This window comes from Fusarium odoratissimum (assembly GCF_000260195.1).
Source record: "Fusarium odoratissimum NRRL 54006 unplaced genomic scaffold supercont1.3, whole genome shotgun sequence".
Classification (NCBI taxonomy): domain Eukaryota; kingdom Fungi; phylum Ascomycota; class Sordariomycetes; order Hypocreales; family Nectriaceae; genus Fusarium; species Fusarium odoratissimum.
Window position 1 is genome coordinate 83607 of NW_022158689.1, and position 14292 is coordinate 97898.

General features: G+C 49.7%; 6 protein-coding genes across 6 annotated transcripts; 3 read left to right on the forward strand and 3 right to left on the reverse strand.

Moving 5' to 3' along the window:
• Positions 1-220: 220 nt before the first annotated feature.
• On the reverse strand, positions 221-1882 carry FOIG_02417 (uncharacterized protein; the record flags this gene model as incomplete). Its single annotated transcript, XM_031199727.1, has 2 exons — positions 221-437; positions 495-1882. 2 exons carry the CDS (start codon positions 1880-1882, stop codon positions 221-223), a joined length of 1605 nt encoding a protein of 534 aa, XP_031069495.1.
• A 280-nt stretch (positions 1883-2162) lies between these two features.
• On the forward strand, positions 2163-4250 carry FOIG_02418 (uncharacterized protein). Its single transcript, XM_031199728.1, has 3 exons — positions 2163-2299; positions 2355-3631; positions 3680-4250. Exons 1-3 carry the CDS (start codon positions 2221-2223, stop codon positions 4109-4111), a joined length of 1788 nt encoding a protein of 595 aa, XP_031069496.1. The 5' UTR covers positions 2163-2220; the 3' UTR covers positions 4112-4250.
• Positions 4251-4345: 95 nt separating this feature from the next.
• FOIG_02419 (uncharacterized protein) lies at positions 4346-6168 on the forward strand (the record flags this gene model as incomplete). The annotated part of the gene is made up of 7 exons (XM_031199729.1): positions 4346-4513; positions 4560-4606; positions 4653-4699; positions 4746-5129; positions 5176-5439; positions 5494-5901; positions 5950-6168. Exons 1-7 carry the CDS (start codon positions 4392-4394, stop codon positions 6166-6168), a joined length of 1491 nt encoding a protein of 496 aa, XP_031069497.1. The 5' UTR covers positions 4346-4391.
• A 323-nt stretch (positions 6169-6491) lies between these two features.
• FOIG_02420 (uncharacterized protein) lies at positions 6492-9962 on the reverse strand (the record flags this gene model as incomplete). Its single annotated transcript, XM_031199730.1, has 6 exons — positions 6492-7936; positions 7987-8485; positions 8534-9389; positions 9437-9716; positions 9769-9849; positions 9896-9962. 6 exons carry the CDS (start codon positions 9960-9962, stop codon positions 6492-6494), a joined length of 3228 nt encoding a protein of 1075 aa, XP_031069498.1.
• Positions 9963-10746: 784 nt separating this feature from the next.
• Positions 10747-11955, reverse strand: FOIG_02421 (uncharacterized protein; the record flags this gene model as incomplete). The annotated part of the gene is made up of 3 exons (XM_031199731.1): positions 10747-11343; positions 11396-11619; positions 11670-11955. The coding sequence occupies 3 exons, from the start codon at positions 11953-11955 to the stop codon at positions 10828-10830; spliced, it is 1026 nt and encodes a 341-aa protein (XP_031069499.1). The 3' UTR covers positions 10747-10827.
• Positions 11956-12552: 597 nt separating this feature from the next.
• Positions 12553-14182, forward strand: FOIG_02422 (uncharacterized protein; the record flags this gene model as incomplete). The annotated part of the gene is made up of 2 exons (XM_031199732.1): positions 12553-12696; positions 12745-14182. The coding sequence occupies exons 1-2, from the start codon at positions 12647-12649 to the stop codon at positions 14180-14182; spliced, it is 1488 nt and encodes a 495-aa protein (XP_031069500.1). The 5' UTR covers positions 12553-12646.
• Positions 14183-14292: the final 110 nt, after the last annotated feature.

Consider the following 14292-nt stretch of genomic DNA (forward strand, 5'->3'; position numbering starts at 1 on the left):
AGTTCCGGGTTGATGTGACTGAGATTTCTGCTAGGCAACACTTGGTGAGAATTTAGCTTATATCGTTACGTGATCACATCTTAGTGGGGCAAGACAAGGTACTAAAGGACGAGTTCATAAGGGAACACTCCATATGGGGCGAAACCGATGGTATCAAGTGACACATCGACCAGTAAATGTCAATCATCGGGTTATTAAAACAATGTACCTACGAGGTATATCATGCGCTAAAGATATCCATGACCTGTAGAAGCTCTTCCCATCGTCCATCTCGTTCAATCGCAATTGTTCCTTGCGGTTGCATGACTTTATACTCTGTAGTCAGCTCAGTACCATACATATACCCCTCTTCGTCATTAACGAAAGCCCTGAGATCCCTTATCCATGCATCCATAAGGTCTCTCTCCGCGGGCGTTGGCCCATGAGTAATAGAGTAACTGCACTATGTTAGCAAGTCTGCAGTATGGTGATCTGGGTAGAGGCTCATGACTTACTTCCATATAGGCCTATCCATAGCATGGCTCACACCAAAAGAGGCTGGAGCAACGTCATTCGTTATGAACGACAAGCGATATGCGATGAGATATCTCCAAACACTCTTGATGTCAACGCCATTGCGCACCAGATTATCGACGAGGTATCGCGATGGAGCTCTGACTTGGCCATCGGCAATGATGCGTCCAAAGATCTGCTGCCAGGCTTTCTTGTCTTTGGTCTGTGGAAGGGAATAATGCTTGAGGAGACGGTCGGTGACGTGGGGAGGGTAATAGTTGGATATTTGCATCTGAAGGGATGAGATGTTGGGATCAGGAGGGTTTGTGACGGCGTAGAGGGTATCTTCATCAAGGACTTCGCCGATGAAGAGCTTGAGTCCACGTTTCTTGAACTCACGCGCAAATGACCCGTCACGATAGTAGTCGAAGATACCCGAGTGAATGAACAGATCATCCGTGACGGGACGGAAGGTATGGTTCTTCAGCTCCATGATCGCGGCAGAGAGATCATCGGCGCTGATACTTCGCAGGTTGCACAGTCTCTCTGCGCCACTGATGTCCGCTGGTATACCGAAGTACTCGCAGAGCTCATCGAACTGCTCCTCGCAGTCTTGAACAGTCTTGGGCTGTGTCGGAATAGCATTGGAGTACATGATCATTCTTGTAAAATGACTGTGCGACTCTTTGCCTCGGAAGTCATAGAGTGCTTGTGCAAGAACAGAGTAAGCTCCTGCACTTCGTCCAGCCAGTATGATGTTTTCAGGATCGCCTCCAAAGGCAGCGATATTCTCGTATACCCAGTCCATAGCGAGACGCTGATCCCAAAGACCATAGTTTCCGACAGCCTCGCCACTGGACTCTTCCAAGAGAGACTTGCCAGCAAGAAAGCCAAAGACGTTGAGTCTATAACCAACGGCTACAAACACAGCTTGTAATCCGCCAGTTGATATGAGCTCAGAAGGATCCATACTCTCTTCCTGACTTGGATCTCCAACCTGGAACCAACCGCCATGGAACCAGACCATAACAGGCCATTTATTATCCGGCTCGTTCGGATCAGGCACAGGCGTCCAGATATTGAGTCTTAGACAGTCCTCGCTGTATGCATGTTTGGGGATATGCTCGCTAACGTTCTTGGAGTAATTCGCCTGGGGACAGACAGGTCCAAAATGCGTCGCATCAAAAGGCGAACCATCTAAAGATTCATATTGATGTGTTTTTGGGAAAGGCTGAGGTTTTCGCCATCGTAGATTTCCGACGGGAGGTTGAGCGTATGGAACGCCTGCGAAGCGACGGGACTTGGAATCGAACTGAAGACCTTTGAGAGATCCATTATTTGGGAGGTTGACGTGACACTCTGAAGTGGTGTAAGAGATTGAATTGCCCATTTTGACGATAAGAATTAGTTTGGAGATAGAAAAGAGGAAACTGCAGAATACAAGATAAGAAGGGAATGAAAGAGACTCAATAAATTGTTCGTTATTGCATTCATATCTCGTCGTATCGCAGTTCGATTGTGACCTGTTGATGATTGGCTGGTTTAATCGACCACATATCAGCTGCGAGAGGCGGGGACGATCCTGGCGTCGCGTCCTTTCAGATTAACGACCCAAAAAGAAAGGGTCAAAGCAATCGATCAATCGATCAATCAGTCCAATTCCATTTCCACTGACTTGACAAGGAGCTTCTCATCCGGTCCCCCCAAACAGATCCCCCCCCCAGTCACATGGAGAATGCATCCAGTTCATCCAGCCAACCTCAACCCCAGAAGCGTAAACGCGTAGAACGCGGCCGCTCTAAAAACGGTGAGTCTGCTACCCCCCGGAAAAACCGGAAGTGGTCCCTATTGACCCAGTCTAGGCTGCTTGACGTGTCTGACTAAAAAGGTCAAATGCGATGAGACGAGGCCGCAGTGTAATCGCTGTGTGAGGCTGAGGCTCGAGTGTAGATGGGCGACGCAGATGCAGCCGCTGGCGGAGAGGAGGAGAGGCTTGGGGCCGATTAAACAGAGGGAGAAGTGGACGCCGCAGACGATTGTGCCAAAGACTGATGATGCTGTCAGTGAGGGCTCGCAGAGTGTCACGCCGCCTGCTTTGACGCCTGCTGGGGAATTGCAATTGCCTGAGGGATTGCCTGCGGATATGTCGTTTGATGTTCTACCCGTGGAGAATGAAGCAGCATCTGCATCACCAACGAACTTCCCAGACATACCACCAGAAGACATGATCAACCCCATCACTATCCCTCAATACCCCCACGACTCATCACAGCTCATTCTATACCCAACACCCTCCTTCGATCTCCTCTCCCTCTTTCCCTCATTCTCCTTCACAAACCCAACCGAGCCCGCTCCTTCAATCGGGAGCGACGACGTCCAAGCCATGACATTCCACTCCACCGTCCTCGCACCCATGAAATCGACACGCAAAGCCGCTCTATCAGCACACTCCATCTTCCTCAACTTTGCCGTCCAGAATCCCATGGCGTTGCATTTCCTTCTCGCCTTTTCACACAGCGAACTTGCTATCCATCATGGTTTCAGTCATAGACCGCCTTTGGAGTCGTATTTGCATTTTCAGAACGGGTCGCAGCTTTTAAGCCAGGCGCTTGTGACACTATCGCCTACGAACCATATCGCGATGATGTTGTCGTTTTTGTATCTTTATATGTTTTGGATGAGGAGAGATCCGTTGGAGGTGGAGAGATTGCGCGAGTTGAGTACCTCGATTCTTGCGTATGTTACGACGTTTTCGCTAGATGAGGTTTGTGCCAATTCAGGTGGGAATACGGGGACGTCGGAACCTGTTACGCTATCGCGGATCTTGACGTATATTTATGATCGCGATGTATTCTGTGGTTTCTTTGGCTGCGGCGCTGCTTTTGCGGGTTATGTTAGCCAGAAGCATGAGACGAGGCAGCGAATATGGCTTCTGTCACGAATGCCGATATTGCCAGACCAGAATGAGACGTGGTTCAGGTCTGAGAGTTTGCCGGAGACGAGTCAAAGAAAGATTCTAGATGTCTACTTCAGTTTAATTACGATACAATACGAGATAAACGTGTATAGCCAGAGTAGTGAGCTGGCTATACTTGGGAAGGGACTGGAGATTAGGAACAAGCTGGACAAGATACGAGAGGTAAGTTGACAGTGATCTGTGAGACCGCCATGAACTGACGTCGTGCAGGAGCAGAACTTTCTCTTCACCTTATCAAAAGACTGCGCCCAACAGTCTACTCAACCGCCACTCATGGCCCTCGTAGCTGTAACTATCTTCCACGCCCTCGAAATTTACCTGCACCGCAGCCGCGACACATTCTTCGGCGAGACACCAGTCCCAGCTGATATCGAGCGAGCCCTCCAGGAACTAGTCTCAGCAGCATACCACACCATCCCCGTGGGACCAGTGCAGCTCCTAGAGCGGTTCCAATGGGCTCTTCTGATCGGGGGAATCGAAACACATGACCCTGTATACCGAGATTGGATCTCGGCGAGTATTTCAGACCCCGTTATCAAGGGCGTTTACAATCTCGTGGTATCGGCTAAGACACTGTCGGCTAAGGGAATATCGATGGAGGCGGTTCGCGAGTTAGTTAGCAAGCAGAGCACAGCATCATGAATTGATAGCTCAGCCCTCCATCTTCAGTATCTCCTCGATAAATCGAGCGGCTTATCTCGTCGATTAATCTGACCACTCACGGATCGCGCCACAAATCCGGGGTAGACAAGCAAGGGACCCCAGATTTTGGAGCCGAATTTGATAAGAGAATAAGGCTAGCGTGGGTGTGATAAGGAGAGAATATAACTGGGCCCTGCGCCCCAACACTGACTCAAAACCATCAACGCTTTGAGTTTTAACCTTCTTCTTTTCTCACTCCTGCAACGTAACATTATTCATCATGGAGGGTAAAGAAATGAAAGAGTCGACGCCTTCGTATGAGATGGATGTTGATGCGCGGGGAACTGTTGATACGCTGTCGGCGGAGGAGGAGAAGAAGCTTGTGAGGAAGATTGATATGAGGTATGTGCTTTGAAGAAGTGACAGGTGTTCAAAGCTAATTTGGTAGACTTATGCCGTTGCTTATTATTAGCTATGGATTGCAGTATTTGGACAGTAAGTTTACCGTATCAATTGATATGCGGGCATTGACTTTATACAGAGACAAGTTTGGCGTATAGCGCTATTCTTGGCCTAAGAGAGGATCTGGTACGTAATAACCATGCTGAAGACAAGCACATACTAACAAGCAAAGCAACTCGTCGGCCAACAGTTCAGCTGGGCGTCTAGTATTTTCTACATAGGCTACCTCGTAGCTTCGTACCCCATCTCCCTCGGCTTCGTCAAATTCCCTCTCGGCAAATATCTGAGCGTTCTCATGTTCATCTGGGGCGTTATTCTTACTCTTCACGCTGTTGCACATAATTACGCTAGTCTCATGGTTCTCCGCTTCTTTCTCGGTGTGTTTGAGAGTGCGATCAGTCCGGGCTTTTCGCTTATCACGGGAATGTGGTATACGCCGCATGAGCATGTATCGCGCCATTCGTTCTGGTTTGCGGGCAATGCGTCGGCGAGTATGGTTGGTGCTATGATTGCGTATGGGATTCTGAGCTACCATGGCCCTATTGAACAGTGGAAGGTGAGTCTGACTTTTTACTTAAAGATTTGATTACTGATTTGTGCAGATGCTCTTCCTTATCTTTGGCCTTATCACCATTGCTTGGTCCGTCTTGACATTCTTCTTCCTGCCTGATTCTCCTGCGACCGCTGGGTTCTTGTCAACTTCCGAGCGAGAGTTTGCGGCTCTTCGACCTAAGAAGTTCCAGAGAACTACTCAGACCAAGAAGTGGGACCGCGATCAGTTCATCGAGACTATGAAGGACGTCAAGGCTTGGTGGTTCTTTTTCTTCTCTTTCATCATCTGTATTCCCAATGGTGGAACCACCAGCGTAAGTATTCCTTCTCCAATCCTGATAGCACGATACTGATCATTGTGACAACAGTTCAGCACCATTGTCATCAAGAGCTTCGGTTACGATGAGAAGCAGACTATCCTCATGGGTCTCCCTGCATCAGCCTTCCAACTCACAACCGTCATCCTCGTCGCTGTCTTCACAACATACGTCCGCAAGTCCCGACACATTGCTCTTGTTCTGACGTACTTGATGGCCATTGCTGGTATTCTTATGATCAAGCTCCTCCCTACGGCTGAGAAACTCTCGCGACTGGCAGGCTTCTGGCTCATCATGGCGGTTGCACCAGCATTCCCTCTCATGCTGTCACTGTCTGCTAGTAATATCGCTGGCTTCACTAAAAAGTCAACCGTCATGGCCATGATCTTCCTGGGATATTGTGCTGGAAACCTGAGTGGACCTCAGTTCTTTATCAGCACTGAGGCGCCCGGCTACCATGTGAGTAACACCTTGGCTCAGTATGTGTCATGTCACTAACTTCTATAGACTGCTTACACCACTATCATGGTCTGCTATGCCATCACCATTGCTCTTGTGGTGGGCATTTACTTCTACCTCACCTGGGAGAACCGCCGTCGCGATAATGAGCAGGGTGTCAAGAGAGATCCCGAGGAGTCTCGACAGGTCGACCTTACTGAGGACGGAACGCTTCTTCAAGTCGACGAGACTGATATGCAGAACAAGAACTTCAGATACATCCTGTAAGGCGAGGATGAATGTAGTTTTGGTCTTTAGGTCTTGACCTGGTAGGTTTTGCAAATTGTTATATACTGAGCCAGTAGTTAGTTGCTATTACGAATGGGAAACATATTATTTAAGCTACCGTCCCATTCATTCGAAGACACCCAGCTACTTCAATGATCTGAGAGAAGGATGGAAAATGCCTCAAAGAATGGTCTCACAGATGAAAAGGAGGGTGGCATGCACAATGAAGTGTTGTTAAATGCAGTCTATCCTGAGCTATAGTATAATAAAGAAACCCGCAACGCTATGCTATAACAACGAAGAATATCACCCAATTCACCAATCTACCCAAAAACCTCCAAGATCAATCGCTCCTTGCTGACCTCTTCTCTCCAAGTCTTCCAATCACTCGCCCTGGTTGTATTCAACCTTCTATCCTCGCTATGAAGGATAGGACCCAAGACATCAAACACATCATCAGATACCTTCTTACCGCTGCAAATTATCACAATAGCGCCCTGCCCCCAAAGTCGCGCCAGGGTATCAGAATGCTTAGCGACCAGATGCTGAACATATTTGTACGGCGAGTCCCAATCTCGACTGAAGGCGCGATGGATTGATACGACGCCTGCGCGGGAGTACTCATCTAGTGTATCGCGGCAGATGTTATCCATCTTGGCGCCGCGACATCCAAAGAAGAGTGTGCATGGGCTGTTTGACAATTGGCCCGAGTTCTGAGTCTGCAGGTATCGCTTCTGCATGAATCCTAAGAAGGGAGCGAGACCAGCGCCAACAGCGATCATGATGATAGGAACGTTGAGCTCAGTGGTCATCGCAGTGCGAAGCTCAGGTCTACAAGGTCGAGGCTCAACGAGAATAAAGTCACCGGGTCGGAGCTGGGCCATGTAGTTTGTAGCTAGACCGCCTGGGCGGGCAAGTGATGATCCACTAGCCTCAGTGGCTTCAACGACGGAGAAGAGAAGCGAGCCGTGGCCGGCCTTCCACTCTGGTGTTGAGGCAAAGGAGTATGTGCGGGGACGCATCTGGGGAAGCATGGAGAGGAAGGTTGACAGAGGCATGTTGATGACAGGATATTTGCGGAGGATGTCAAGGATGGACATGCGTTGTTGGTCAATCTCGGCGTCATACCTATCACCAGCGAGACTCTGGATCTCAGCCTTAGTCTCATCATTACCTGCAAAGTCCACCAGCCTCTTGAGACTTGTACGGCTAACCGTCTGGGACAGCTCAACAAGAGTACTGAAGAGGTTAGAAGCAAGGATGGGAGTGCCAGTGGGAAGGAAAGTTGGTCGTTGCGACGACACAGTCAAGACAGTATCATCATCAACACCAAAGCAAGTCATGACCCGATCAACAAGCTGAGGGGGATTCTTGGGAAGAACCAAGACATGATCACCGGGAGTGTAAGCCATATCCTTCGGTAGCTTCAGAAGTAGACTGTGCTTGCAAGGAACACCAGGGCTGGTAAGAAGAGTGTTCTCCACGACCTCAGCCCTCTTGAAGTTGCCTCCGATATCATTCCGCTGGGACTGGTTGATAGTGACGCTCAGTTCGAGAGAGTCAGGCGCGTGATCAAGAGTGATACCGTGTCGGCTGGCGAGTTCGGGGAAGAGCTTGCTGTGTGCCCAGTCGTCGAAGTCGGGGTATAAGCGACCGGTGCTAGCATCGGTGAGACCAATGTCGACAAGGCGGTCGGCGCCGGCGTCTGCCAAACACTTGTCGAGGACCTTGGGGATGCGATACAAGGTTGATACCCAGTCCTTGTGGCCTGCGAAGCGTCAGATGGAGGCGAGGAATGAAGGAATGAATGAGACTTACCGCATCCGAAAACAGCAAACTGAATGCCGCCCAACTCCCCAAGCTGCAGCGCCTCAGCCCACTTGGTAAACCCAGTAGCATTATCAGAAGGCTTTCCATCATACGAGGCGGCCAAGATGATATTCGGCCCATCCTTGGACAGATTCCTCGTGGCCTCATCAAGCGGCAAAGGCTTCGAAGGCATGAATCCGAATGTCGCACAATCAGCCGACAGCCGCTCCGCCAATGCCTCACATGTTCCAGTGTTTGATCCATAAAAGATAGAAATGGGCTTCAGATCTTTCTGTGAAATGTTGAGGTTCTTTCGGCTGGAAAGACTAGGCTGCTTGGAACTAGCGAGACTGGGGTTCTTAAAGAGGTTTGTCAAGTCGCGTCCCTCTCGGAGCTTGACCTTCATGTTGAAACCGTCGGGCTTAATGGTGAGCGACTGCTTGATCTTCAGCTTGTAGTTGGGATCGGCCTTGACCATGTCAAAGTTCTGGAGGAGCATGATTGTAACCTGCGAAGAACATTAGCTAGTGATGCACAAATAAGAAGTGTTACTTACGATTTGAGCTTCTTGCCATGCAAATTCTCGACCGATGCAGCCTCGGATACCATTACCGAAAGGCTTCCAAGCGTTCTTGGGGAGTTTGTTAAAGTGCTCGTCTGCCATCCTCTCGGGTCTGAACTCTTCAGCATTAGGGCCCCAAACTTGGGGATCGCGATGGATCATGTGGAGGAAGAGGAACAGGGGATCGCCTGCGGAGACATTGTATTGACCGCCGATGACTTCGTCTTTGAAGGGTGTGACGTAGAAGCCTGGTGCAGTGGGCATGAGACGAAGAGTCTCGCGGAAGATCATGTTGATGTAGGGCATCTTGGGGAGATGGTCGGCAGTGAGGTTCTCGTCGCCCAACACCTCGTCAACCTCCTCACGAGCCTTCTGTAGCTTCTCGGGGTTCTCGAGGAGGTAGTAGAATGCAAACGACAAGAGGCCAGAGGTAGTCTCGTGGCCCGCGATGAGGAAAGTGATGAGGTTATCGACGATGTTCCCATCGCTCATACCCATTCCCGTCTTGGGATCTTTGCCATTCATCATGGCATTAAGAAGATCCTTGCCCTCGACAGGATTCTTTCGTCGCTGGCCGAGGATATCCTGGCATGTAGTCTTCATCACAGCAGCGTGCTTCTTGAAATGGGCTTGGGCCCGTAGTCGAAATGATTGCACCACGTCGGGAAGCGTGGATTGTTTGTCAGCGTCGACGAGAGCTGCGACCATGCTCTCCACGAAGGGATGCATCTTCTCGTTGCTGTAGAAGCTGTTGAAGCGGAAGCCCATTGTGCAGAGGGCGATGGTGTCGAGCGTTAGCCGTGTGAAATCGTTTGCGACGTCGATGGTAGACGAAGAACCTAATCGTGCCCTGTAAAAGTTAATACGATATCCTCCATGGCCTCCGGGTCAAGTCACCATTTGAGGCAGAGCTGCTCTGAAATATCTCGCATATCAGGGAACATCTCTCTGATCGTTAGAGGCCCAAACAGCGGCATGAGGATTCGATGCGCAATAGCCCATTCTTGGTTATTATGTTGCGCCGAGAAGAGGCCATCCCCAGCAAGAGGCCGTAGCTTTTCGACACCGCCGACGACAAGTTTGTGGAATCGCGATTCGTCTGATAATTCGTCCATGAGCTCGCGGCTGCAGATTATGATCTCTGTGTTTCCCCCGATGTTTAGCGCGAAGAGTTTTGCTGCGATTGTATTGTTAGAGGCAATCGGGAATAGTAGCGGTCGGTGACGTACGATAATCTTTGGCCATGTCGATTACTGATTGCAGGGAGTTTGTGACATCGATGTCGAGAAGGTTACCGATGACCGGAAGGCCTGCAATGATCAGCATGTGGCTGTGATACTGTTGGAGTTGATGTACCCTTTGGTCCAGGGATTTTCCCTCCGTGCTTCTCATCGTGCTTTTTCGATTCTTGCTTTACTGCCATTTTAGGTTTCAAGGTGCAGATTTAGTTTCCTTTAGGGTTTGTAAATAGTGGTGATATATCGTAAAAGATCAAATCGCTTGCTGTTTAAAGTAGATTCTTGCTGTTGGTGTTGATGTTGATGGAATTGCTCCTGAAACATAGCTTCATCGAGACAGGTTATAGTCAAAGATCATGAGGTTGAGCAAATCATTTACCCGTTCGCTCGAGCCAGGGGATAGCCAACTAAGCAAGCTTAGTTAGGCACAAAAGGGTGATACAGTCACAAAAGGCTGGGACACATCTTCATTGGTGTGATTTGCCCTGTATGATGTTATCCGATAATTCTCCAAGCCAACGCATTGATCTCATTACCCTTACTTTGATGATAATACCCGGCTGTAATTCCGCATTGACGATCATCAACTCCCGCTGACTAGTCCGCCCGCGCCAACACTCCGAACGCCCGCGGGGTCCGCATACCGGCACATAGCCTTATATAACTCCCCCATAAAATATGCTCCGCGGACACCCTGGTCGGTACCCCGCGGGCGCCCGATACTGTTGTCCAACCCTAAAAGTAAGTGGTCGAACTCAGGATGCGACGAATCAGACACGATCAATTATGTCAGACTTCCACCGTGTTTTGAGTTTGGCGTGCCGCCCGTCAGGAACTTGGCAACAGAGTCTGGGCCCTGCATCTCAGCCTTGCGTTTCACAGTGACAGCCCGGAGAACAAGGGCTCCGTTGGGGGAAATTATCATACGAGAAGGGTCTTCACGGTGTCCTTGATGCCCGGAGCGAAAAACATCGTTAAAATTTCATCATTGAACTAAACTGAAAATGTCAAAAACTCTATCTATCCTGGAATGTTTGGCGTCCATAAGTATCACAGCACAGCCCCAGCTTCAGTCCGTCCCCGACCGCAAGTTTCAGAGGTTTCAGACGTCTCTGATGACGAGCCCATTTCGTATGACTGCGTAGGCTCTGGGGATGGTTGACGACGACGGCGGCGGAAGCGCACAAGCCTCCACATTCTGTTGTTGGCACTGGCGATGCCTCCACCGCCGCCGGGTCGTGCTCGACGGACGAGGAACCATTGTGCTGTCATCAAGACCATAGCACTGTTCCATACAAACGCTGCTATCATACCGAGAGATACCGCCCATGCGAGGGAGATCTGGATGTAGCATAGGCCCATGACGGAAAGGTCGTCGAAGCCATCGGTCAGGACGAAGCCGGAGAGCATGAGGATTACTTGGCAGACAAACATGTCAAAGTACTTGATGTTCTGAAGCCATCGCATCCCCATGGGTGTTCGACCCATCCTTGAGCCAAAGAAGAAGTCGAAGAAGTAAAGCAGCGATGCAAAGCCCGCGAACACTACAGTGACGAGCCCAATAACCTGTTTGACGCGTTAGTTAGACATTCGCCAATCTTTGATTTGAGATTCATACCCCGTGCTCAGTTCTGAAATGATCTGATGAGCCCATTGCAATAATTCCCGCCACTAGCCCCGCGATGACGAGAGGCGTTAAGACAAAGGCTCGGAGTACAGACTCCCATTTCCGAACAGTATGCTTGGCGACCGGTTTATTGATCAGATCGCATAGCACTGTACTTGACTCCATGAGCAGAATAATGGGATACACCAAGAAGAAGGCAATGATCATGCATAGCGCTGTAATCGTCAGCATAGCTCATATCACCCAGAGAGTAAGTAGACCATACCATGAACATACGTCAACGTGATGAATGTATCTTGATCAACTGTATTGACATCAAAATGCTTCGTCGCAAGGTCCACAGTGAATAAATTCCCCGTCGCGTTGAACGTATACGGCCCCCCCGAGAGATAACTGCTATTCCACGATTTCGACTCTGAGAGGTTCGCACGCAACAGCGCTAGGAGACCGCCGACGCCAGATTGATGCCAGCATGTTTCTCGCGTGTGAAGCTTCGAAACCTCATGTTGCAGAAACTGCTCCACGTAAGCTGTCCTCGCGGTGCTATTCATGGCCGTCGCGTCAAGCTAGTACTGGATCGGGTCGTCTGCCCGTTGAAACAGAAAAGAAAAGTAACAAACACGCGATTATTCCCAAGCGAGGAGATCGTATGATTGAAAAGACGATAAGGTAGATTTAAAAAGTTTACTGATGATTCGGATTTCACAATTGGGACAAGTTTTTACAGATCAAGCAAGGCCCCTTCAACCTTATGAATTCCCCCGGTACCCAAAACGCTAGTGGCTTCCCCGGAAGAATATCTCTATCATCCACCGATTAATCCCGGATGCTCGGGGCTGTTTAAGCTTTTGTTACCCTGTTTGAGAGGAGGAAAATAGCAGCGTTGGCTGGGGCGACGTCGAGCAAAAAGTTAACTGCCGAGCCAGCGGGCCCATCAAGATAAGGTAAGTAGAAATGGGCACAGGGCGCAGTGTGGAAATTGCGTAATGATAGCCAATTATGCCGGGTAATCCGCTAACTAAGGGAAGTGACAGGGATAGACGGGGTTGACAAGCGAGAGCGAGCTCCGACTGAACGCGAGACGGTGACGAATTTCGAGTCCGCGGGCCGATGGCACGGTTTGATGTTGGGAATAGTATCATATTGAGGCTTGGAAAATTGACGGCATTGTCGGTATAAAGCATCGTGCTAAGCATGTTTCTCAGGCGACAATAGCCTGCAAATCAACAACAGCAAATAAAAATGTCATCAAGTCCAAAGCCAAAGTCTTTCATTCGGCGTCTCGGCCAGATGTGAGTATCCCGAAAATACCGTGCTAGCAACTGCGCTGACAAACTTAGCGAGCTGTGCGAATCAGCGCTGCATAGCCTCGACTACTACTGCAGTACAGTCCTCACATGCCGCTACAGGCTCCCGCCATCCCTCCGTGGCTTCAAGAGGCAAGACAGAGTCTTCCGACGCTTCGACCAAGCCATTGCCCAAACGGTGCTTCAATTTCCCCTCCTACAAGTCGGTCTAGTTGGCGAGAGTACGAAAAAGCCCGCTTGGGTGTCACTTCCGTCGCTTGATCTCGCCGACCATGTATCTTGGGATATCCGGCCGAATTCGGGTGATTATGGAAGGGCGCTTGAAGCGAATCTGGAGTATCAGCTCGACGCCAAGTTTGAGAATCTTGAGACGAGGCCGGGATGGAGAATATGTCTGATGCGAACCAAGACAGACGATTTTGTTGATGTGATGTACATCTGGAACCATGCCAACCACGATGGTATGGGCGCCAAGATCTTTCAGCAAACACTACTTCAGAGCCTCAACAACCCAGTTGCCTCATCACTTCTTCGAAGCGGATCTCGAGTCATGACGACCTCTATACGCAAGGATAGCTTTCCCCAACCGCAGGAGAAGCTGGCCAAGCATAACTTAAGCCTGGGGTATGCTTGTTCGGAGATCTGGCACGGTGTTTGTCCATCTTGCTTCCGCTCCGCAGAGTCAAAAGCTCGGTGGGCGCCTATCCGGCCTGATCCTTACATCACGCGCTTCAAGGCCATCGACATTGACGCCATTACCTTGAAGAAACTTTTGAGCCAATGCCGAGAGAACGATACTACACTTACTGGCCTTATTCATGGAATTACATTGGCCTGCCTATCTGTTGACATCAATGAGGGTAACACCGATGCCTTTCAAGTCGCAACAGCGATAGATCATCGGAAGTTCCTACGCAAGGAGCTTCGACCGTCAAAGTACGCATCTCTTGACCTCGACAATAGCATTCAGAACTGCACTGCATCCCTCTCCCACCTGTTCAACCACGAAATCGTCAGCGATATTCGAGCCCAAGCACGTGTCAACAACTGGCCCGCCCAACCCATCGGCGACCTAGAGCCTACGATCTGGAAAGCAGCACAGCAAATTCGCAGAGATATCGAAAAGCGCCTCGACACTGGTGTGAACGATAACGTAGTCGGCTTAATGAAGGTGGTGTCTGACTGGCATGACTACCTCAAGTCACTGGAGAAGAGACCTCGTGACCTATCGTGGGAGGTTACGAATCTTGGTGTTATTGACGGTGAGACTGAGGATGGTTTTGCGGTGGGGAGGGCGGGATTTACGCTGAGTGGAAATATTGTTGGGCCGGCGATTCAGATAAGTATGGTCTCTGTCAAGGGAGGGGATTTGTCAATTGAGCTTTCTTGGCAGGACTTGCCGGAGATTCATGATGTTGCTAAGAGGTTAGTGCAGGACTTGCGAGCTTGGTTGTTGTATCTGGGTGCTTGACAGTCATGTCTAATGAATCATGGTGAGTTGGAATTTGTTTAGATTATAGATCGTATGTGTTGCCAGTATAAAGATACCATAGATATAAAATGTCAGCTTAGAACGTCATC